General features: G+C 41.0%; 1 protein-coding gene across 1 annotated transcript in view; it reads right to left on the bottom strand.

Annotated features, from left to right (window-relative positions):
- Nucleotides 1-10,761: 10,761 nt before the first annotated feature.
- Nucleotides 10,762-25,093, bottom strand: part of runx2b (RUNX family transcription factor 2b) — a gene marked incomplete at its 5' end in the record, with an annotated part of 72,073 nt that continues 57,741 nt past the window's right edge. The window contains 2 exons of the mRNA XM_079830892.1: nucleotides 10,762-14,027; nucleotides 24,069-24,230. Coding sequence (XP_079687018.1) covers nucleotides 13,540-14,027; nucleotides 24,069-24,230 — 650 coding nt within the window. The 3' untranslated portion in view covers nucleotides 10,762-13,539. The remainder of the gene's footprint in view (nucleotides 14,028-24,068; nucleotides 24,231-25,093) is intronic.

The raw sequence follows: 25,093 nt of genomic DNA, 5'->3' as shown, positions 1-25,093 counted from the left end.
CACTTTTGATCAATTTAATTGATTCTTGCTGAATGTATTATTATTATTATTATTTTAAATCTTACTAACCCTAAACTTTTAACTTTTTTTTTGTTTAATCTGCTTTGTCCCAGTACTCAAGGATCAGAGCATTACATAAGCTATCAGATTTTTCTATCAGTCATACGTACATGACATTTGAAAAAGCTTGTTCACTTTCACTTCCGTTTTAGCTTTACAATATCTTTCAATATTGTATTCTGTAATGTTTTTTTTTTATTATTTGTGTATAATACATGAAAAGATCTAATGTGAGCTGAAGGATAAACTTAAAGCAGAAAAGTTAACTAATCAAATATAATATAATTTCATGTTTTTTTTTTCTGAATGCACACTAAAAGAATATGTTTTTAAGTGATGATTTAATGAGGATCTGATTTAATATGTGCCTTCGTGAGAAGAAATGCAGTGTGACAAATGATCATTTCTAGCTAAATATCATGCTCTTTTATTACACATTATATGCCACTAACAGAGTTCCCGCAAACGGTTTACAGAAAATTCTCAATTCTTCATTGCCTTGTGTAATTTCTTTGTAAAGTACAAGTTGTTCAGACGTTCCTCTGTTATTCCTCACAACTCCTATCATTTTGTCTTCTCGTTTCTTTTTGGCTTATCTCAAAGTGTTTAACATCAATCAACGCTGGATATATCATACTTAAATATTTATTCACAACCCCGTTTATGGGAAATTAACGAGCTGAGGTGGAAAGGAGATTCACGACACACAGCGGTCCGCCGAAATGGAGAATAAGGAAATCTGATCGGGCGTCCGTCCAGGTCTCCTCCTCTCCACTTAGCACTGCTGGAATATCATAGGGCCCATGATAGGTCCTTGTGGAGCTCCTGCTCTTGTGTGGTTTGGACAAGCGTTTGATATGAAATGAGAGTGTGGCGCCAGAGAGGCCTATTCCGAGTGAAGCTCTATGAATAAAATAATATTTTCACAGTTTGACTTGCATTATTTCTTTTTCCCTGCGCACACGTTTTTGCTAATTGATACGGTTTTATGGAGCCGTTTCTAAGGAAATGGATATTTATTGTAATTGAATGATGAGTGCTAATTGTGCGGTTACGTTTCTGGATCATTCTGAGAGTATTTGGACACTTAAGCCACTCAGAAAATGTATGGATGTCATTGGACTAGATCTAGCTGTCTGTCTGTCTTCCTAGATACATTTATGAAGATGATATATATATATATATATTAAATGAACGTGTTGATAGAGCTATTACGTTAGCTGATGGTATGTCACAGACATCTAAACTGGGTTTCATTGTCCATTAAATGCAAAGAAATCTACTTTTGATCTGGTCGTTTCATCCTTGGGCAAAGATGAGTGATGTCTGCTAACAGATTTAAACATGAGCTTTCAGGCCATGGATCAAAGCTCTCCCTTTGCTTCCACTCTCTCATTATGGCCAAAAGCCATCCAAGCCTGTCTCTATTTTTCCTTAAAAGAGCCTCAAAAGTCTCCGAAGACCTGTGCCCGTCAGATTTACAATAGGGAACGGGACTATTTACCCGAAGTAGGAGCCATCCAGAAATAACAGTGCAGAAAAATAAATGGAGCCTGCTATATTTTTCCACACAAGTAAGAAAATATGCTATAGGACCTGTGCCTCGCTGGTTCGTAATTAGTTCTTAAACATTCTCCGCCTTGGATCTCTGCGTCCACATTCAGCGTTTCTGATAATATACAATGCGGCATTAATGTCAAACATGTCTGACTCTGGTTCAGGGCTGTAACTCTAATCTGTTTGTACAGACTCAAGTGATTCACAAGTCCTTAAGGAGGAGACCCTACAGAGACAGTGGCTCACTCTCTCTAGTCGATGCTTGAGTTTGTGAATTACTTTTTAAAGGAACAATTAAGCTAAAAATAAAAATGTTGTCAGTCAAACTGAGTATTTAACAAACTGAGTAGGGATAGTTCGCTCAAAAATTAAAATTCTGTCATCATTTACTCACCCTCAAGTTGTTCCAAACCTGTATGAGTTTCTTTCTTCTGTTGAACACAAAAGAAGATATTTTGAAAAATGTTGGTAACAAGAGAGTTGATGGTATACCATTGACTTACATAGAATTTTTCCCCATACTATGGAAGTCAATGGCTACCGTCATATGTCTGGTTACCCATATTCTTCAAAATATCTTCTTTTGTGTTCAACAGAAAAAAGAAACTCATACAGGTTTGGAACAACTTGAGGGTGAGTAAATGATTAGAAGAAAAATCATTTTTGGCTGAACTATCCCTTTAAAGTTTCTTTTTCTAAAAGTTTTTGTAGGGAATCCAAAATGGTTGCGAAACACCACTTTTGGAACTTTATTTTTTAAGAGTACCATGATATAAAAGGGAATCTTAGAAGGAATGTAGGCCTAACAGCTCTGCTGCTCTTATCCATAACGAATGCGCGGTTATTTACCGTTGCTCTGTGTGAAATTTGAATTTCGCGGGCATTTCATCATTTTCATCCGCGCTTTCGGGTGGTTCGCGCGAAGGCGAAAAGATCCGATTCCGCACGCTGCGTTTGAAATTGACTTTTGTGTGAGCAATTCTTCATACATCTTTGTTGAACTATATTGTGAAAGTTTTGTGTGAAAAACAGATCAAGTTCACGTCGTCATCATTCGTTATTTCACTGTAGTCCATCGCAAATATCATTCGTGTTTTGATATCAAAATAAAATGAAATGCTCAATGGCTTAGAGCAAATAAAATCCTCCAGCAATAAGTCTTCTTAGCCCGATAGTGAAGTATACACAACATACCTGTTAAGGTGATTTCTTCGTTTAAGTAACGTTTTTTTTTTAGTTTATGTGGTGGCCACGTGATCCTGAGTGGCGTATCCTTGGGACTCGACTGTGAACACTGAGGTAGGCTAATTGCTTTTGCAGATTAGCCTACCTAAACCCAATGTGAAATATCCCTTTTTTTCCCCCTTTTTTTTAACCAAATACCAAAAAGAAATAGACCCAGTAGGTACGTCGTTGAAATCATTATTTTAAGTCATTGTTTCATCACAATCGTTTTTTTTTTTTGGCGCAGTTGCAGAACATGTCCAGCAGATGGAGGTATTACAGCTTTACGACATTTTAATCACACTTTGACCAATGTGTCTGGTGGTACAGCAGACACACATCTTAAACCGTACATAAGTGTGTTCAAACAAAGGTTTGACTGTGAACCAGATGAACAAAGTATTAAATTACCACAATCAGTGACAGTTGAGAATGAACCAATGTTTGAATGAGTCTCTGGTAGTGTCTGAGTGACTTGACCATATAAACAACAGTCAGTTCTAAAGCGCGCAACAGTAAAAAATGGATATCCCCAGATTTATTGAGTATACAAAACCATATATTATTGCTGAACTTCTAAGACTCTTGCAAGTCACCCTATTTAGCCTCATTTCGGTTGTATGTTTGCAGTTCCTCTCCGGATTTCAGTAATATTTAGTTTTTAGGATCACATGAAAGTTTACTGTTGATTTGTGGTCTAGTAGAATGAACTGGTCTCCAGAATTCTGACACAAATGCATTATATCATTTTTATTAGGACAAAGTGGAAGAAACATAAATCCAGGTTTTTCTTGGAGAAACAAAATATCAGGTTTTTCCTCACAATCGTAATGAAGTTGCCATGTGACTGACATGCAGTGGGATTTGATGGAGATTGTTGATCTGACAGGCACACGCCTGTGGCTTCAGTAGAAAGCTGACGACCTAACCAGAGGGATTTCTGGCTCTGCAGAGCTCCAGTCTGGCAGACGAACTGGACATCAAAGCGGAGCAGTGGGGTTTAGTACAAACCCTGTCATACAGAACCGCTCCAGATCCACAAACACTGAGAAATCAGATACTTTTGGGGTTATTCTACAAAACGACCGTCATTTGTATACTGAGATATGTCACTGAATAACTAATGCCAACGTGTACCAAGTAAAGAAAAAACAATGTTTTGTAGAAGCTATATATATATAAATACACTTTTGGTCAAATTGAGTCAAGAACCCTAGGGTTCTATTTTGAACTCCTAAGAGTGTTGATTTTAAGATGGCACAATGCATATTATTAACACATAAGTACATTATTTATCTTGCATATGTTGAAAATCCTACAGAATTGTGCTTGTGCTTTAAATGACAGTATTTTGTAAAATTCCATGTTAAAGGGGCAATATGTAAGAATTTTCATGTATTGTTTATTTTTAGAAAATTGTGCGGTTAGAAAATGTAGAAAACTTCCTATAGGTTAATTGTCTATGGCTGCGTTCACACTGCAGGGCTTAATGCTCAATTCCGATTTTTTGAAAAAATGTGATTTTTTTGCAAGGCCGTTCACATTTCCAATTAAATGCGACCTTTTGTGATCTCCTGTGTGAACGTGAAATGACCCAGAAGTGACCCGCATGCGCAGAAGAGTACTCAACGGTCAACGACGTCACTTGTTGTTTACGGCCATTTCGCTGGAAATGTTTTCAAAAACCGCCCGGTTCCGATAAGAGCCCTCGAGTTTGGCCTGAATAGAGCTGTCCCTCCAAATATTAATTAACTCCGAAATCTCGCTTCCCTTCCACTGACTGGTCTCAGCATCGTCTGCCATAGTTGTTTATCTTCTCATTCCCGCCTACTTCAACGTACAATGATGACGTTTATCGCGTATCAACGACGTGCGGGTCGGATACATGTGACCTGGCAGTTCAGACTGAAGACGCATTTCAAAAGATCGGATATGTATCGGATTTGGACCACATACCCAAGTGTCCTGGGTCGCATTTGAAAAGATCGGATCTGTGTCGTTCAGACTGTCATGAAAAGATCAGATACAGGTCGCATAAGGGCAAAAAAATCGGAATTGGGTCGTTTCAGCCTGCAGTGTGAACGCAGCCTATGAAAGTTGTAGACTGATTTTTATTGAAGGACTTTGCCGGGAAAATCAAAGGAATGTGAAGTTAACACACTTCCCAGAGCCTCTCTTCCGTTCTATTACACATGAAATAGATAATTATAAAATGTTCAGTATAATGCGGAAATATAAACAGCCATTCTGTGCTGTAATGTCAATGTGTCGTGCAAAAAAGGGATTGATTCAAAATACAGTCTCACATAGCCAGATATACGTAATCTACAGTCTCAAATATATTTAAAATCAAACTATCATAACAGAGTAATTTTAATGACCTCATCTGTCGACATGATCGATGAATTGCAAAGCTTGCGGAAACATCCACATCGCTATGATCAGATGCTTTCTTAACTGCTGCTTTCTCACTGATATTCATCTAAACGCTGATCTGAGCATCGTGGACGGCGTCTTGATGTTCGTTATCCCTGCAAAGGTATTTACAACGTCTCTTTACATCTAATCGAAGAAGGAACAAGGCTGATTTATACGTCTTTGTCTGACCTGCACCGTAACCTGCGCTGTAGCCAATTTTCATTTCTACGTCTGTGTCGACGGGAGCATGATAACCCTTGAGGGAGGGGTTCTGCAGACCAATCACAGTGTTTGCGGTCCACGTAGAATTTATGCATTGTTATTTTTGGAGAGGTGCACGTCAGGCTACGCCACAGGCTACGTGTGCTACACACAGACGGAGAAGTATAAATCAGCCTCCCCTGCGTTACGTGTGCACAACATTTACCTATCATAACATTATGACCTAAGTGTTGGTCCCCCTTTTGCTGCCCAAACAGCCCTGACCCGTCAAGGCATGGACTCCATTAGACCCCTGAAGGTGTGCTGTGGTATCTGGCACCAAGATGTTAGCAGCAGATCCTTTAAGTCCTGTAAGGTGTGAGGTGGGGCCTCCATGGATCGGACCGGATACATCCACATGATGTAAAAGGCCACCTTCTTCCCTTGCTCCGTGGTCCAGTTCTGATGCTCACATGCCATGTTGGTTGCGACATGGTGAAACATGTTGGCGCTTTCAGCGGTGGACAGGGGTCTGCATGGGCACCCTGATTGGTCTGCGGCTATGCGGCCCCATACGCAACAAACTGCGATGCACTGTGTATTCTGACACCTTTCTATCAGAACCAGCATTAACTTCTTGGGCAATTTGAGCTACAGTAGCTCGTCTGTTTGATCGGACCACACGGGCCAGCCTTCGCTCGCCACGTGCATCAATGAGCCTTGGCCACCCATGACCCTGTCGCCGGTTCACCACTGTTCCTTCCCTGGACCACTTTTGACAGATACTGACCACTGCAGACCGGGAACACCCCACAAGAGCTGCAGTTTTGGAGATGCTCTGACCCAGTCGTCTAGCCATCACAATTTGGCCCTTGTCAAACTCGCTCAAATCCTTACGCTTGCCCATTTTTCCTGCTTCTAAAACATCAACTTTGAGGACAAAATGTTCACTTGCTGCCTAATATATCCCACCCACTAACAGGTGCCGTGATGAAGAGATAATCAGTGTTATTCACTTCACCTGTCAATCTGGTGACATTTCTAAAATCATAATCATATCCAAACATATACAACTGTACACTCTTTGAAGAAAATGTTTTAGAACCTGTAGGTGCTTCATAGAACCTTTTGGGGTTCCCATCATGGGATCATTTTATTGATTTAGTTTAAATTAATTTAGTTTTAATTTGTAATTAAATGTTATGAATTAAACAGCTCATAAACATTTTATCAGTAGATATATTTATTTTTATTCCTTTTTTTACATAAAGGGTTAGTTAAAATTGGGTTCTATATTGAAGTCCATTGAGTGTATGTATTTGGCACAATGCATTTCATTAACACATAAACACATGATTTATCTTGTATAAGTTAAAGATCCTACATAATCGTACTTTAAACTCACTTTCTCAAACTGAAAAAGGCACCTGTCTCATAGAATGACCCTTTTTGTCAGTACTGAGGTTTTTATTGCCCCCCTTTTTTGGTACAATTTCCAGATGAGACATTTATTACTCCGATATATTTCATGTTGAATAATGGAGCCTGCTGTATTATTATTTTCATCAAAACTGATTGATCAAAGCCAGAGCTGTAAAAGAGATTTTCTTCATTAGCTTTTAACATGGAATCATATGGTGAGCAGAAAGGGTGATTACAGGCTCAGTAAAAACAGATTGTCATTTGAGTTTTTCATTTAAGTATGGAAATGTTGCTCTTCCTGTAGTGGCAGGATGTGGCTGCGTGTGCGGAGACAGTTGCGCCTGAGAGGACCCTAATTCATTTAAGACATGACATGGTGCCTGCATACGAAACCAGGACAGCCCAGTTTCCTTCTCGGTGCTCCATCATGCGATATATCTCTCCACATAAGAGCACAATCTGCTGTTCCTGAGCCCGGCTTTACCCACAGAAGCTCTCGCAAGTCCTCGGCTGTCAAGAAAATTCGTTTTATCATCCAGCCATATAAATCATCGCGAGCTCCACAGGAAATCGAGAAAGTTTGACTTTCCAGTCATAAACCATAAAATCTGTCATTAATATAATAACATGCATTGGGATATTTGGAGACGGGGCTAAATGAGTACCAGACCTGGGCATCGATAAAAACGGTTTGGCTCGCAGCATCAGCTCCATCGTTTCCAAAATACAGTATCAGAAATAATAGGTATAATGTCACCGGGACTATATGTCACTCATCATGCGAGATCTCTGGAAACATGATTTGACCGGTTTGCATTACCGGTTCATTAGTTCTCAATTAACACTCAGTCACCTCAAAAGGTTTATAGGGCCGTTTCTTTGACGAGAAACATGTCTTTGCTCCTCTGTGACTGGCCGAGACTCAAGATGGAGTTTCTTTTCCAAATATTTCACATTTTAGTGTTTGGCTCAATCCTATGGAAAAAGGCTGTTTTGCATGAATATTTGGCATGCTGCTGAACTCTGTCCATCATATGCAAGTCGATCTTCACTGAGACGCTCACTTGTATTGAGCGGCCTCTGACAAGTTAGATGGAAGATAACCCGAGCCTCCTGGCACAAACATATAGATTTAACAATGAGATCTATTGTTCATGTGGTAGCTGTCCATGGTACTGATCCCAGAGCCGATTGGTCCACCGCTACCTTGATTATCATGTGGTGGGTTTGAGCGTAATTTCACAGAAACTGCTCGGAAGTCTCTTAAACATGCCACATTTAAAAGCACTTTGACCTTGGAACTGCCCGAGGACAGCTTTATAGAGGTCATGCTCACTGAAGAAATGTGCTTTATCTTTTATGCAATGATCGACATTCTTATTTGGATTATTTAGGAGCCTTCACACTCTCATATATACGATTATATGAATTGGTAATTGCACGAGAACAGCACAGAGCTCATGCTGAGCAATGGCTCAATGTCTCTGCTAAACTGAAACGCAGCAGTGAGATTAAAGCACTAGATGGCGCAGCTGACTCTATCTGGACCTGCTCATCTGATTCTGCTGCTTTCACACAAGTATTGACTAATCTTCTTAAAGATGGTGTTACAATATTGTAGCTGTTTTGCTAAAAAACAACAACCTTTTAAGCAGTATTATTTGACATCACTGAATACAGCAACAATACTAAAAGTGTTTCATGGAGAAAATCTATAGATTTAAAATCTAGTTTTAAGTGTCACTAAATTGTGCCAGATTTGTGCTTAAAACTTTAAAAACTACTTGGCAGTGGTAATATGAAATAGTGAAAAATTAACAAAAAATATGTACTTAATATCTTATTTTGCTTTTCAGCTAAATTTAAGTCATTCATTGAAATAAGTTATCCAAGGCTGCATTTATTTGATTAAAAATACAGTAAAAACAGCAATATTGGGAAAAATTGTTACAATGTAAATAACCGTTTTCTATTTAATACATTTTAACGTATAATTTATTCCTTTGATACAAAGCTGAATTTTCAGTAGCCATTACTTCAGTCTCTGTGGGATCAGTCATTAATAATTGTTTTAATTTTTATCAATGTTGCATCAATGTTGAAGTTTTTGCTGCTTAATATTTGAAGCTGTGATATCCTTTTTCTGGATTCTTTGCTGAGAACGTTCAAATAAACAATATTTATTTGAAATATAAATCTTTTGTAACATTATAAATGTCAGTTACTTTTGATCAATTTAATGAGTCCTTGCTGAATAAAAGTATTGTTCTTTTTTTAATCTTAACCCGAATCTTCAAATGGTAGTGTATCATGGTTTTAACAAAAAATATTAAACAGCACAACGGTTTTCAGCATTATTAATAATAATAATGTTTCTTGAGCAGCAAATCAGCATGATTTATGAAGGATCATGTGACACTGAAGGCTGGAGTAATGATGCTCAAAATTCAGCTTTGACATCACAGGATTAAATTATATTTTAAAATCTATTCAAATATATTAACAATGCATTACATTTTCACAATATTACTGTTTTTACTGTATTTTGGATCAAATAAATGGAGCTTTGGTGAACATAAGTTTAAGAAGAAGACGTAATTATTCTCTCAAAAAAATGCTGGGTTAAAAACAACCCAAGTTGGGTTGAAAATTGACTATTTTTGCAATTGGGTTGTTTTAACCCAGCGATTGGGTTGTTTTAAGTAAACATTTAACCCAACCGCTGGGTTAAAACGACCCATTCACTGGGTTAAAACAACCCAATTACTGCAACTTGGGTTGTTTTTAACCCAGCATTTTTAGAGTGTTCCAAACTTTTGACTGGTAATGTATGTTTAAACTATTTGTTTAAAGTTATTTAAAGATGTTCAGACATTTTTAATGAAAAGACAGAAGTACTGATTAAGAGAATACTTTTGTTGCCGATTGGTGGGCATATTAGTAGAATGCATTTAGTGGGCCCTTCCAAACACAGAGCGTTTACAGACTTTCGGTTGTTTGACTCTGAGGTGCTGACTGGTTTGTGGGTGGAATGTCTCTCTCTCTCTCTCTGTTTCTCACTTAGTAAGACAATAATTGAAAGATTGATATCAAAGGGGAAACCTGGGGGAATTTTGCATGACCAAGAACAATATGGTATCAGGTACAGTACATTCTCAAATACTCAACACACCCAACATGACTTCAGATTTAATATACAGCGGGCTCCAAAAGTCTGGAGCACAGTGCAAATCTGGGATTTGAAATCTAATTTGGGTGCATTTAAAACATTCTGAACGATTTCTTTGTTACCCACTCGGATGAAGGACCTTGTGCTCTCTGGCTCATTAATTCCCGGATGTATCTGAACATCTAAAGTGTGAACCCGAAACATGCTTTTCCCACTCATTCAGTTCATATTCACGGAAATCCCAGGAAGGCTCCCGGTTTAAATGGAGATGGATCACTCTCTGATTATGCCTGTTAGGTCTTCAAGTAATGTGTAACAGACATCAATGGCAGAGAGACGAACGCAGCACTGAGGCCAGCCGTGTGCTTCCAGGACCATCCAAAGCAAATGTTGATCCAGACTTTGGTCCAAGTCAGTGCGTTCTACAGTAGTGCACAAACCCTGAGCTGCTTCCCAGCTTTCATCTCCGGCCAGGTATCTTCAAGGTTCATTGATAAGGCAATGAAACTGTATGTAAATGGAACAACCCGACGCATGGACTTCTGGCCATTAGTCTTCCCTAAAGCCCCAATGTGACTTTTAATCAACGTCAAACTGGGGAAAAGAGACAGAGGAGAAAGTTTAATGACGGAGATGATATATTTAAAGAGGAACACAGTAATGCCAGGAAACTATGATAGAATACTACCTTTGAGACCGACGAGATCATTGCAAAATCTCTTTTTATTTCTCTTACAAAGAAAACTATTATATTCAACATACAACAATCAAAAAAAAGCCAATTTCTTTCACTGTTGTCATGATAATTTCCCCCTTAAACCCTTTTTCTATCCGTGGATAAAAGAGAACGGGCTTCACAGGGAAGAAAAGCAAGATAATTTAAACACAGATGTGCAAAGGAAACAAAGCATGCAAGAACCAGAGACAAATTTGCTACAAATTGCCCTCAGTTAACCTGTCAGATAAATACTAATTTACAAAAGAAGAAATGCGATAATAATTCAACAAAACTCGGGTGGTGTATTTACCTCCTGTAATATACAACATGGTCTCTGAACGATGTAAACATTTCGTACACACTCACAGCTATTTAAATTTATAGGCAGACGCCCTGATTTGAAGCAGTGACTCTGTCAGGATGACGGAGGAACCAGGAATGCTGAACCTGGCCTTGAAAATAAACCATGACTAGTCCTACCAGAGTTGCAATACTGGACCAATGTTCAGGTAAATAAGGACAGAAACACATCCTGCTCAAGCTAAGAGCTTTTGGTTTTTAATTGCTTAAATATGGGCTTTACAAGCCATATTTTACTTAAAGCACTGCTTTGAGGAAAGCTTTCAGTTGTTTGCTGAGGTCTGTATAGTTCCAACTGTAAGGCACTAGATAAATATAACTCTGGTACACTATTGCAGTTGGGCAAGTCAATCCATCGATGACGGATAAACGAAGGGAATACTAATACTCTGAAATGATGAAGCTAAGTTGCACACTTATAACCTGATAATGAACATTTTCATGTACCGTCCATGGAATAAAAATGAGCTACATTACCATTCAAAATATTGAGGTCGGTAAGATTTTCACATGAACCTTCATCATTCTAATCAAAGTCCCTTTAAGTGTGAGTTCACCCAAAAATGATCCCATAATTTACTTGCCCTCGAGCCACCCTAGGTGTACATGACTTTCTTCTTTCATCCAAACACAATGGGAGTTATATTAAATAATACCCTGGCTCTTCCAAGCTTTATAATGTGAGTGAATGGCAGTTTTGGAAGCTCCAAAAAGCGCATTCACTCCCATTATAAAGCTTGGAAGAGCCAGGATTTTTTTTTTATATAACTCTGATTGTGTTTGGCTGAAAGAAGAATGTCATATACACCTAGAATGGCTTGAGGGTGATTCAATTACGGGATAATTTTCATTTTGGGGTGAACTTTCCCTTTAAGGCAAGCCATTTCCCTCAGTGGCCATCTTTGAAACTCCTCTCAGGCCGCTATTTCAGTCATGCAAGTGCAGCTCCTATCTCTTTGAATGGGGAAACATCAAACTCTCCAAAGCTGTTCACAATTCAATTTCATATTTTAAATCACAAATGAAATCTGACAACAACTGTGTCAGAAAATTTAGTTTCAAAACGCTCTAATCATCTGAATCTCAGAACACTGACTGTTTTTATAGCAAACAAAACTTCTAAAGGCAGCTGCAGTGACTTTACCAATTGCCGATTGGCTCTTTTATTACGAAGGCGGGACTTATTCCGCCATATTGTGCTTTGCACTTTCTTCCATTCATAGTAATATGAGTGGACTCTCTTTGCATATCTAAAGTCTTTGTTCTGATTTGTTACTCAAGAAACAGTTCTATCATATCAATGTTGAAAACAGTTGTTGTAAAGAATAGAAAGTTCAAAAGAACAGCATTTATTTGAAATCGAAATCTGTATCATTATAAAAGTCTTTACTGTCACTTCGGATCAATTTAAAGCATCCTTGCTGAATAAAAAAAATCTTACTGAACCCAAGCTTTGAATGGTATGGTGTAAATTTAGCCTATATTAACAATACATCCCAAAAATAGTGCCATAAGTGTCTTTTTGGGGCATTTGAAACACTCGAATATCCGTATACGATATAAATCCAGAACGTTCAATATTCCCCCACTGGAAACCTTTCCCAGCCACTTTTGACAAAGCAACATAAAAGCTAAATAAATTATCCCAGCACATGCACGTTACTCAAAGAAAGCTCGATCTAGCACATTGGCAAACACTTTTGAGCATCCATGGCCGTTTCTTTGGTTTACAGCTTTCAAACAGTGAAAGGGCATTTGGTACCAAGCAATATTAACCGCTTACAAATGTAGTGTACTTAGACACAGAGACCCTATTTCGTTTTAAACGCATTAGACTTAAACATACAACTCTGTGTGATCAATTAAGGCACATACATTTACATTACCCTAGATTAGTTGCATTAACTTGAACATAGATGATGCTTTACAAAAATATTCCCTCTATGACTCAAGTTCCAAATACATTAATCCATCTATGGCTTTATAAGTTACTTTAAATCCTTTTATCAAATACGTATAACTTAAATGCTTAAGTTAAAAAAGCACAAAAAGAGATTTTGATCACAAACTGTCATACAGATGTTGTTCAGTGCTTTAAATGATATATTAAAAACATGCCGAGACAAGTAAATAATAACATGATGCTAATGAAATACTCGATCCATCTCGATTCCTTCAATTCCAATTCCTCCTGCCTATGACAATGATTCCCAGAGGTCAAAGAGTCCAGAACAATGTACAACAACAAAGTTCAATGTAATGTAAAAAATACTTCCCTTTCAACAGGCTCATAAATACTCGTGTCAGCGAGGGAAAGTAGCTCAGCGAGATAGGATGAACATCCTAGTAAGGTTTGTGCTTTAAAACCATGCCGTTCGTTTGGAGGTTCCACGCTCACGTCGTTGTCCGATTAATACGGCCGCCACACGCCTTCGTCCATTCTACCAGCAGGATTAAGCAGGGTGGGGGAGTTGCTATGACTACCGTCTCCCTCCACCCCCCCGCCTCCATCGGCCTGGACCGGGAGGTTCGGATTGACCAGGCTGGTTCCCGTGGATGCGCTAGTACAAGGCGGCATCATCCGGGTGGGCGATCGGTCCCCTCCAGGAACCATGGAGAACTGGTAGGAGCCGGAGGAAGCGCCGTAGTAGAGATAGGGTGTGCTGCTGCTCTGGAAGGGTCCGCTTTGGCTCTGGGTGGAGCCGGGGTACGGCGGCGGTAGGTAGGTGTGGTAATGAGCGCTGCCCAGAGACATTCCCGTGGTGACCGGGGTGGGCGTGTACGTGAAGGTCGCCGGGTAGTGCATTCTGGGGCTGGAAAATCGGCTCTCGGTGAGTGAGGAGAAACCGGGGAACTGACGTTCAAACTGGCCAGGAAAAGGACTCAAATCTGTCGAACCTACGGAAACAAATGTTGAGGTTACTTTCATTGCAGGATGGAAGGATTGAAATACTATCGAGACAGAGCGACACGCGTCAAAATCTGAAAACCACACCCACCGGGGGGGAAAACAATCAAACCTCAAAAAACAGAACAATGTCTAAAAGCTGATATGTGACAAGGTGTACAGCAAACAAGCTAAAAAACCCAGAACCAAAAACACAGACGTTTTTATAAGCTGTCGACCCCAAAAAAGAGTGTTTAAGGAGACAAAAGTGGATACAGGCAATTGAGACCCACTAGAGGGGAACGTAATCAGCAACAGGAAATATAATATATAAAACTGACATTTGGATATTTGACTTAACAGAGACAAAATGTTTACTGCACACGTAGGCATACTGAGTGTCAGGATCCCAAAATGTACCCATTCTACCTATTGATGCTTCCCGTCTTATTGCCTGTATCCACTTTTGTTTCCTCGTTTTTTTGGTGTCGACAGCTTATAAAAACTTAATTCTGTTCTTTTAGATTATTTGCTGTACACCCTGTAACATAGCAGCTTTTAGACATTGTTCTCTTTTTTGTTACAAGTCAGAAATGACAAGGAGACAGCTTCACGCAATGCAAAGTCAATGGAGAGAGCGTTGGATTGTTTCCCCCTGGTGTGAGCGTGGCCTAAATGCACTTGTCTCTGTTGAAGACAGAAGTGACAGCACTGAACAACATGACGACACAATAATTGCGTGATATTACTGTTGCGTGACTATTACTGATATTACATATTACTGTATGTATGTGTGTATATATATATATATATATATATATATATATATATATATATATATATATATATATACACACACACACACAATTATTTATTACAAATGTATTGAAATATAAAAAGTAAAACTAATTTTAAATGACAGAATGTAGCTATTAAAAAACAACCATTAACTTTAAATTGCAGACGCACAGATGAGAACAGTTTATCGATTAGTTGGCTTAACTTCATTGTGGTTTTTTCTTTTTGTCACAGACAAGTTCATGTGTATGTGTATTCATGTGTGCGGTTATATGTCTCAGTTCATTTGTGTCTCCGGGCTATTTATATGCCTCTGTATTCTGTGTGCATTTTTAAATTGTTTCTGTGCATATAAAAGTGTGTGTGTATGTGTATCTGCATCACTTGGCTGCCGCACATAAAACACAACCAGGATGCATAATCGGTCACACATTTGGAAACATTTAGAGGGGCGCGAAGCAGCATCGTAGCGAGAGAGACAGACGTCTGCACAGTTGTGGGCTCCTGGTATCTTCAGCATTATAAACCCAGGCAAAAACTGTCCATCTGCCCTTCTGTCCTTAACATATCCTTTATTTCCCTCCAAAAATCAGAAACCACTAATGGTCTGTAGCTATAGCGCTAGTGCCAAGGGGTAAAGGAACAAAAAGAAACGGCCTCGCCTCCCTGGCGCGGAGCTGTTTTCATAAATCACACGGCGTCTTTCTTGTCACCATGTCTGCGCCTGTGGGCCGACTGGGTGGCATGGTTAAATGTGGGCGATTTGCGGAGGCACGGCTTGTCGCTAATGCTAGCAGTGTCTCCTTTCCCCTCTATACGCCCAACCCCTTTTTCTTTTATATTCAAAATCTTTGGTTTGAGTGGCTGACGATAATGGTTCTCTTACCCCGGGCTATACAGAGAGCCTGTGCTCTGAATAAAAGGCCATATGATAAAAGCAAAAAAGTTATTTACATACATTCTCTGGTGCTAGTCACCAAACATACATAGACGAGATGGCGCTGGTCTTGAAAACAGATGCTATGTCTGTAAAACTAATGATTTATTTGGCAAGAGTGATTCGTTTCAGGTGAACCAAACAATTATGGGTTATTTACAAGTTTTAGTCACGTCTACATGAGGTAGCCTATTATGTAACCATACAACACAGTACAGTAGTTTTTACCCTTTTATTTGATACAATACAAAATCTAGCAACTAACTGAAATAAGTTGAAGTTGAAGTAGTAAAATTACCAACTGAAATATAAAAAACTAATAAAAATGACAAAAGCATATAATTTTTTTTGATATACAGTGAGGAAAATAAGTATTTGAACACCTTGCTATTTTGCAAGTTCTCCCACTTAGAAATCATGGAGGGGTCTGAAATTGTCATTGTAGGTGCATATCCACTGTGAGAGACATAATCAAAAAAAAAAATCCAGAAATCACAATGTATGATTTTTTAAACTATTTATTTGTATGATACAGCTGCAAATAAGTATTTGAACACCTGAGAAAATCAATGTTAATATTTGGTACAGTAGCCTTTGTTTGCAATTACAGAGGTCAAACGTTTCCTGTAGTTTTTCACCAGGTTTGCACACACTGCAGGAGGGATTTTGGCCCACTCCTCCACACAGATCTTCTCTAGATCAGTCAGGTTTCTGGCCTGTCGCTGAGAAACACAGAGTTTGAGCTCCCTCCAAAGATTCTCTATTGGGTTTAGGTCTGGAGACTGGCTAGGCCACGCTAGAACCTTGATATGCTTCTTACAGAGCCACTCCTTGGTTATCCTGGCTGTGTGCTTCGGGTCATTGTCATGTTGGAAGACCCAGCCTCGACCCATTTTCAATGCTCTAACTGAGGTAAGGAGGTTGTTCCCCAGAATCTCGCATTACATGGCCCCGGTCATCCTTTCCTTAATACAGTGCAGTCGCCCTGTCCCATGTGCAGAAAAACACCCCCAAAGCATGATGCAACCACCCCCATGCTTCACAGTAGGGATGGTGTTCTTGGGATGGTACTCATCATTCTTCTTCCTCCAAACACGTTTAGTGGAATTATGACCAAAAAGTTCTATTTTGGTCTCATCTGACCACATGACTTTCTCCCATGACTCCTCTGGATCATCCAAATGGTCATTGGCAAACTTAAGACGGGCCTGGACATGTGCTGGTTAAAGCAGGGGAACCTTCCGTGCCATGCATGATTTCAAACCATGACATCTTAGTGTATTACCAACAGTAACCTTGGAAACGGTGTAGTTCTGGGCTGATTTCTCACCTTTCTTAGGATCATTGAGACCCCACGAGGTGAGATCTTGCATGGAGCCCCAGTCCGAGGGAGATTGACCATCATGTTTAGCTTCTTCCATTTTCTAATGATTGCTCCAACAGTGGACCTTTTTTCACCAAGCTGCTTGGCAATTTCCCTGTAGCCCATTCCAGCCTTGTGGAGGTGTACAATTTTGTTTCTAGTGTGTTTGGACAGCTCTTTGGTCTTGGCCATGTTAGTAGTTGGATTCTTACTGATTGTATGGGGTGGACAGGTGTCTTTATGCAGCTAACGACCTCAAACAGGTGCATCTAATTTAGGATAATAAATGGAGTGGAGGTGGACATTTTAAAGGCAGACTAACAGGTTTTTGAGGGTCAGAATTCTAGCTGATAGACAGGTGTTCAAATACTTATTTGCAGCTGTATAATACAAATAAATAGTTAAAAAATCATACATTGTGATTTCATTGTGAATCATGTTCATGGATGCGATTATTAACGTAACTGTAGTATGAAGCAGAGCAGGACTGAGTGTTGTGGAGCTGAGCAAGGCCGCTGGAGCGATTGTTAATAAAAAGAGATCTTCAACTCCTACCTCCGGCAGAACTTCGACCGGATCCCGAGGGAGGCTGGAGATATTGAGTCCGAATGGACCATGTTCTCCACCTCCATTGTCGCTGCGGCCGCTCGGAGCTGTGGCCGTAAGGTCTCCGGTGCATGTCGAGGCGGCAATCCCCGAACCCGGTGGTGGACACCGGAAGTAAGGGATGCCGTCAAGCTGAAGAAGGAGTCCTATCGGGCCTGGTTGGCTTGTGGGACTCCTGAGGCAGCTGACATGTACCGGCAGGCTAAGCGGACTGCAGCCCGGGTGGTTGTGGAGGCAAAATCTCGGGCCTGGGAGGAGTTCGGTGAGGCCATGGAAAAGGACTATCGGCTGGCCTCGAAGAGATTCTGGCAAACCGTCCGGCGCCTCAGGAGGGGGAAGCAGTGCCCTACCAACGCTGTTTACAGTGGCGATGGGCGGCTGTTGACCTCAACTGGGGATGTCGTCGGACGGTGGAAGGAATACTTCGAGGATCTCCTCAATCCCGCCATCACGCCTTCCATTGAGGAAGCAGAGGCTGGGGGCTCAGAGGAGGACTCGTCCATCACCCAAGCTGAAGTCACCGAGGTGGTCAAGAAACTCCTCGGTGGCAAGGCACCGGGGGTGGATGAGATCCGCCCTGAGTACCTCAAGTCTCTGGATGTTGTGGGGCTGTCTTGGCTGATACGCCTCTGCAGCATCGCGTGGCGGTCGGGGACAGTGCCTCTGGGATGGCAGACCGGGGTGGTGGTCCCTCTTTTTAAGAAGGGGGACCGGAGGGTGTGTTCCAACTACAGGGGGTTCACACTTCTCAGCCTCCCCGGGAAAGTCTATGCCAGGGTACTGGAGAGGAGAATACGGCCGATAGTAGAACCTCGGATTCAGGAGGAACAGTCTGGTTTTCGTCCCGGTCGTGGAACACTGGACCAGCTCTATACCCTCTACAGGGTGCTGGAGGGTTCATGGGAGTTTGCCCAACCAGTCCACATGTGTTTTGTGGATTTGGAGAAGGCATTCGACTGTGTCCCTCGCGGCATCCTATGGAGGGTGCTTGGGGAGTATGGGGTCCGGGGTCCTTTGCTAAGGGCTGTCCGGTCCCTGTACGACCAAAGCAGGAGTTTGGTCCGCATTGCCGGCAGTAAGTCAGACTTGTTCCCGGTGCATGTTGGACTCCGGCAGGGCTGCCCTTTGTCGCCGGTTCTGTTCATAATTTTTATGGACAGAATTTCTAGGCGCAGCCAGGGGCCGGAGGGTGTCAGGTTTGGGGACCACGCGGTTTCGTCTCTGCTCTTTGCGGATGACGTTGTCGTGTTGGCCCCTTCTAACCAGGACCTTCAGCATGCACTGGGATGGTTTGCAGCCGAGTGTGAAGCGGCTGGGATGAGGATCAGCACCTCCAAATCTGAGGCCATGGTCCTCAGTCGGAAAAGGGTGGTTTGCCCTCTTCAGGTTGGTGGAGAGTTCCTGCCTCAAGTGGAGGAGTTCAAGTATCTAGGGGTCTTGTTCACGAGTGAGGGGAGGATGGAACGGGAGATTGACAGACGGATCGGTGCAGCTTCTGGAGTAATGCGGTCAATGTACCGGTCTGTTGTGGTGAAGAAAGAGCTAAGCCGTAAGGCGAAGCTCTCGATTTACCGGTCAATCTACGTTCCTACTCTCACCTATGGTCATGAGCTTTGGGTCATGACCGAAAGGACAAGATCCCGGATACAGGCGGCCGAAATGAGTTTTCTCCGCAGGGTGGCTGGGCGCTCCCTTAGAGATAGGGTGAGGAGCTCAGTCACTCGGGAGGAACTCGGAGTAGAGCCGCTGCTCCTCCACATCGAGAGGGGTCAGCTGAGGTGGCTCGGGCATCTGTTCCGGATGCCTCCTGAACGCCTTCCCGGGAAGGTGTTTCGGGCATGTCCAACCGGGAGGAGGCCCCGGGGAAGACCTAGGACACACTGGAGGGACTATGTCTTCCGGCTGGCCTGGGAACGCCTCGGCCTACCCCCGGAAGAGCTAGAGGAAGTGTCTAGGGAGAGGGAAGTCTGGGCATCTCTGCTTAGACTGCTGCCCCCGCGACCCGGCCCTGTATAAAGCGGAAGAAGATGGATGGATGGATGGATAGTTAAAAAAATCATACATTGTGATTTCATTGTGAATCATGTTCATGGATGCGATTATTAACGTAACTGTAGTATGAAGCAGAGCAGGACTGAGTGTTGTGGAGCTGAGCAAGGCCGCTGGAGCGATTGTTAATAAGAAGAGCGGAACACAAGCCTCGCGAGCAGCGGGACTTTTATTATGCCACAGTTGCCGGCGCCATTTCCGCTTTTCCGGTCATGAGTATGAGGTAACGCAGCTCTGTTTATTATATTAGATACATCTGAGTGTTGAAAATGATGTTATGACGTTACTCTGTGCGTTCGCTCTGCGGCTGCTATGACACTTGTTCACACTGCAGTGAGAGTAAAGCATTTCTGCAAAATAAAACCGGAAACCGAGGGTAACGCAGATATGACGCAATTGACAGGCGACTCACACATCCCGGTTCCTTGGTTAAAATAGCAATTTCTCACAATTTACAAATAGTTGGAACCATTTGGGGTATTGTAAGTACTCAACTGAACAAAATATATAACACTGGCCTAGTGGTTTTTTGATATTTTACTGCAAAAATGTTACATATTGCAGCTTTACCAATTTATAAATAATACTAAAATAACACTAAATGCAACAAGTTTTTTTTGCATTATGTATTGTATCAAGGGCTGCTACAGCAGAGTCGTAAGCATGTCGTTCCAAACCTGTAAGACCTTTGTTCATCTTCGAAACACAAATTAAGATCTTTTTGATGAAATCTGAGAGCTTTCTGTCCCTCCATAGACAGCTACAAAACTACCACAAATGTGATGCGTAACATGAGAATGAACCTCATTGGTTCTTGCTGTAGCTCAAACATGCTGCGTAACACAAGAATGAACCTCATTGGTTCTTGCAGAAGCTCAAACGTGCTGCGTAACACTAGAATGAACCTCATTGGTTCTTGCTGTAGCTCAAACATGCTGCGTAACACAAGAATGAACCTCATTGGTTCTTGCAGAAGCTCAAACGTGCTGCGTAACACAAGAATTAACCTCATTGGTTCTTGCAGAAGCTAAAACGTGCTGTGCAACACAAGAATGAACGTCATTGGTTCTTGCAGAAGCTCAAACGTGTTGCGTAACACGAGAATTAACCTCATTGGTTCTTGCTGAAGCTCAAACGTGCTGCGTAACACGAAAATGAACCTCATGGGTTCTTGCAGAAGCTCAAACATGCTGCATAACACAAGAATGAACCTCATTGGTTCTTACAGAAGCTCAAACGTGCTGCATAACACGAGAATGAACCTCATTGGTTCCCAAACAAGCGAACATGCTTGAGCTTCTGTTTACCACAACTGAGTGAACCTCATTGGTTCTTGCTGAAGTTGATGAATGTGAGTTGATGAATGTTTATATATGAATAAAGCCTAAATTCAATCTGTTCATCATATAAAGCAAAAATGTTTGACTAAACCGCTCAATTCATATGGATTAGTTTTACGATCTCTTTATGAACTTATGAAGCATCAAAGTGGTAGTTGCGTAGCTGTCAATGGAGAGACATAAAGCTCTCAGATTTCATCAAAAAGATTTTCGAAAGTCTTACGGGTTTGGAACGACATGAGGGTGAGTTATTAATGACAGAATATACATTTTTGGGTGAACTATCCCTTTAAGGGCACATACATGAAGGTAAATCTATCGCCCCCTTGAGTACGGAAGTTAATCACCACCACTGCAACACAAAACACACACTCACAGTGTTAAAAGACTAATACTCCTGAAGTGTTTTATATCTCGCAAAAGACATCAACAACGAATATATTTGCAATGTAACTGTTACAGTTAAGTGGTGGAAAACATAAAAGAGCCGTGTCCTTATCTGACATCAAAGCGATTATTAAGAAAAGCTCACATGCACCAGCGTCACATGAAAGGATGATATACCTGAATTAATTAAACACGACAGGCGTGTGGCAGGCATCCAGAACCTGCCAGCCAGTGCTCAGGTGAGGGAGATTCTTGTTTAATCACTTTAAGCCTATGCAGGTTCTCAGGAATGGGCGAGGGTGTATGGAGGTAAATAACAGAGAATGAAAACACTCACCTGGCACTGACTCAAACAGGTGTTTGGAAATGGAAACTTGTCTGTCTACCTTTATTCTTTAAAGGGTATCTGGGTGTGTTGTAGGGCACACAAGGACAAATTATCTTATGGGGTGCAACTCGGGCACAGAATGGCCTTCCATTCCCCAAAGGTTCTCTGGGAAGCGTAACGCTATAAAGCGGCTTTATTTGCCCGCCACTGGCCTGTTATTATGTCTTGGTCTGTTATTAACGATATACTACGCAGGATCAAAGCCATGGAAAGAGGAGCAAAGGAAACCTTTTTTTCCTTCCCCCGAGTTTTAAAAATACACTCATGGCGCAGTCCAATTTTAAAACCGACTCCGTTTACAAATCTACAGGACCATTACCTAATAAAATCGAGTGAATTTGAGATTGTGTTTCTAACGAATTATGACTCTGAAATTTAAAACTATGATTTGTTTAGTATGATTGACAGACTGTTAAAGAAAAATTATAATTTCAGAAAATAGCCCTCCCAAAAGGGTTCATGTGTTTCTTATTAATCTGATTAAACATCCAGCCAACAAATTTAGGAACAAATTTACAAAATATTTGCAACATTTTTGTGTACATTTCAGTGCAAAAACCAGAATCTTTTTCACTAACCGCCCTTAAAGGGTTAGTTCACCCAAAAATGAAAATTCTGTCATTAATTACTCACCCTTATGTCGTTCGAGACCCGTAAGACCTCCGTTCATATTCGGAACACAAATTAAGATATTTTTGTTGAAAGCTGATGGCTGAGAAAGGCTTCAGATAGGCCTCCATTGGCATTCAGTACACTTATACTCCCAAGACCGATAAAAGGCACTCAAAACATCGTTACAAAGTCCATCTCACCACAGTGACTCTACAATAATCTTACGGTGCGACGACAATAGTTTTTGTGCGCAAAAAAAAATCAAAATAACACCTTTATCCAGCTTGTTATTGCCTTCCGCGTGTGCCTCCACGACGCATGCGCGAGAATATGACGTAGCGCCGGGGTTCGGGAATCCATGAAATGCACACTCTAACCCCATTTTGAGCACTACGCCAAGACCTAAAGCACGATCAATGTAGAATCCAACAGCTGAGATACGCGCGTCTTCCTCTGATTGTAAACAAATCACTTCTGGGTCATGTGTCCGAACGCCGGATCTGCGTCATATTCTCGCGCATGCGTCGTGGAGGCACACACGGAAGGCAGTAACAAGTTGGAAAAAGGTGTTATTTAGATTTTTTTTGCGCACAAAAACTATTGTCGTCGCATCGTAAGATTATTGTAGAGTCACTGTGGTGAGATGGACTTTGTAAAGATGTTTTGAGTGCCTTTTATCCGTCTTGGGAGTATAAGTGTACTGAATGCCAATGGAGGCCTTTCTCAGCCATCAGCTTTCAACAAAAATATCTTCATTTGTGTTCCGAATATGAACGGAGGTCTTACGGGTCTCGAACGACATGAGGGTGAGTAATTAATGACAGAATTTTCATTTTTCGGTGAACTAACCCTTTAATACAGTGCAAAAAATGACAAAAGCACATAGCAAAATTACTTCAAATTGAAAAATAAAAACAAAAGTTAGTTCAAAATACAAACTATAATAGCATATATGAATAATATTAAAATAACACTGAATACTAGTTTTTTTTTTGGCGTCAGGTCTAGGGCTGCTATAGTAGACGTTAGCATAATGTGTTATCATTTACAACCAATTTTCTATTTCAGAGCAGTGGTTTGAAAAAAAGAAACAAGTTAAAATTCATGTTTAGACTGATCTTAGGTACCATAGAATTGATGGCAGTTTTGTGGAAACCTGTTTGACAACAGTTACTATTTTTGCAATTCTGCAATTCATTGAAATAGTGCTGTGCCATGAGTTACTGGAATTCTTTTCAGCACAAACATGCTTATTTTTTATGCAAATGAGGCCAAATTCAGAGCCATTTGTCTGATGACAGGCGGTAAATGCAGTTTTTAAGAGATATATATATATAAAAAAAGTTAAAATTAGGATTTTTAAAGACATCTCTTAAAATATTCAGATTTTTAAGTAAATACACCCTTTAATTTTCAAATATCTTTCAATCAAAAGTTGCTTAATTCACACAAACCCCAAATCTTCTAAATGTGCAAATCACCACAAAACACGTGCCCACCCCCCTGCCCACTGCAGTGTCGGACGCGAGGGGTAGGGGGCGCACCTGCTGTAGGTCTGAGGCTGGAGGTTACCTGGAAGGCGTCTGGGCACATCGCTGATGGAGGGCAGCCCTGTGGCCCGGCTGGACGAGAGCGGAGTGGTGGAGTGCACGGATGGAGAGGCCATGGGACTCAGGTACGACGGGTACGTCTGGTCGTACGACCAAGGTGGGGAAGACTGAGCCTGGCGTGGATCTAAAGGTACAAACAGAGAACAGGTCAAAGACTGGGGGTCAAAGACTTCATCTGGGGGGTTTTCTTCACCAAACACGGATATATGCAATTGACCGTTCGCAAAGACTTTTAGTTACGGTTGCTATGTCCGACAAGCCGTGCTCTCACACCACACTCATCATGTTCTCACGCAGAGCAAAGAGGATACTGACAACACGCCGACAGACAGGACAGAGCAGGTTACTTTTAATATGAAACAGTCTCAACTCTAACATTTTGTCATTTTTTTAAGAAATGTGAACAATAAATAGCGTTTTGTGGCTCTTTAATGTGTAGTGACAGATCGCTGTAGCGCCTCAGTTAAAGCTGCTCGTGAACCGATCATCTCTTCCTTCTAGTTAATTTATAGTATCAAATAAACATGAATGAACTTCAGAAGGAATGTTGGTTCAACCATTTTTCAGGTTCAAGTCCACCGACGTTAATCTACGAACTCTCTTGACTGCTTTGTCGGACAAAAATGGTGGTTTATGTTGGCGGATTATGATTGGTCAGATTGCCTGTCAATCAAACTCCCAGCGAAGGGTGAATTAAAGGGTTAGTTCACACAAAAATGAAAACTCTGTCATCATTTACTCGACCTCATGTTGTTCCAAACCCGTAAGACTTTCGTTCATTTTCAAAAAACAAATGAAGATCTTTTAAATGAAATCTGAGAGATTTCTGTCCCTCCATTGACAGCTACACAACCACCACTTTGATGCTTCATAAGTTCATAAAGAGATCGTAAAACTAATCCATATGGATTGAGCGGTTTAGTCAAGAAACAAGATCGCTTTATATGAGGAACAGATTTTATTCACAAATAACAACATGAGAGTGAG

The sequence above is a fragment of the Gobio gobio genome (genome assembly GCF_949357685.1).
Source record: "Gobio gobio genome assembly, chromosome: 12".
NCBI classification, from domain to species: Eukaryota; Metazoa; Chordata; class Actinopteri; order Cypriniformes; family Gobionidae; genus Gobio; species Gobio gobio.
The sequence above is the reverse complement of the archived record's forward strand: the minus strand, read 5'-3'. Positions and strand labels throughout refer to the sequence as shown.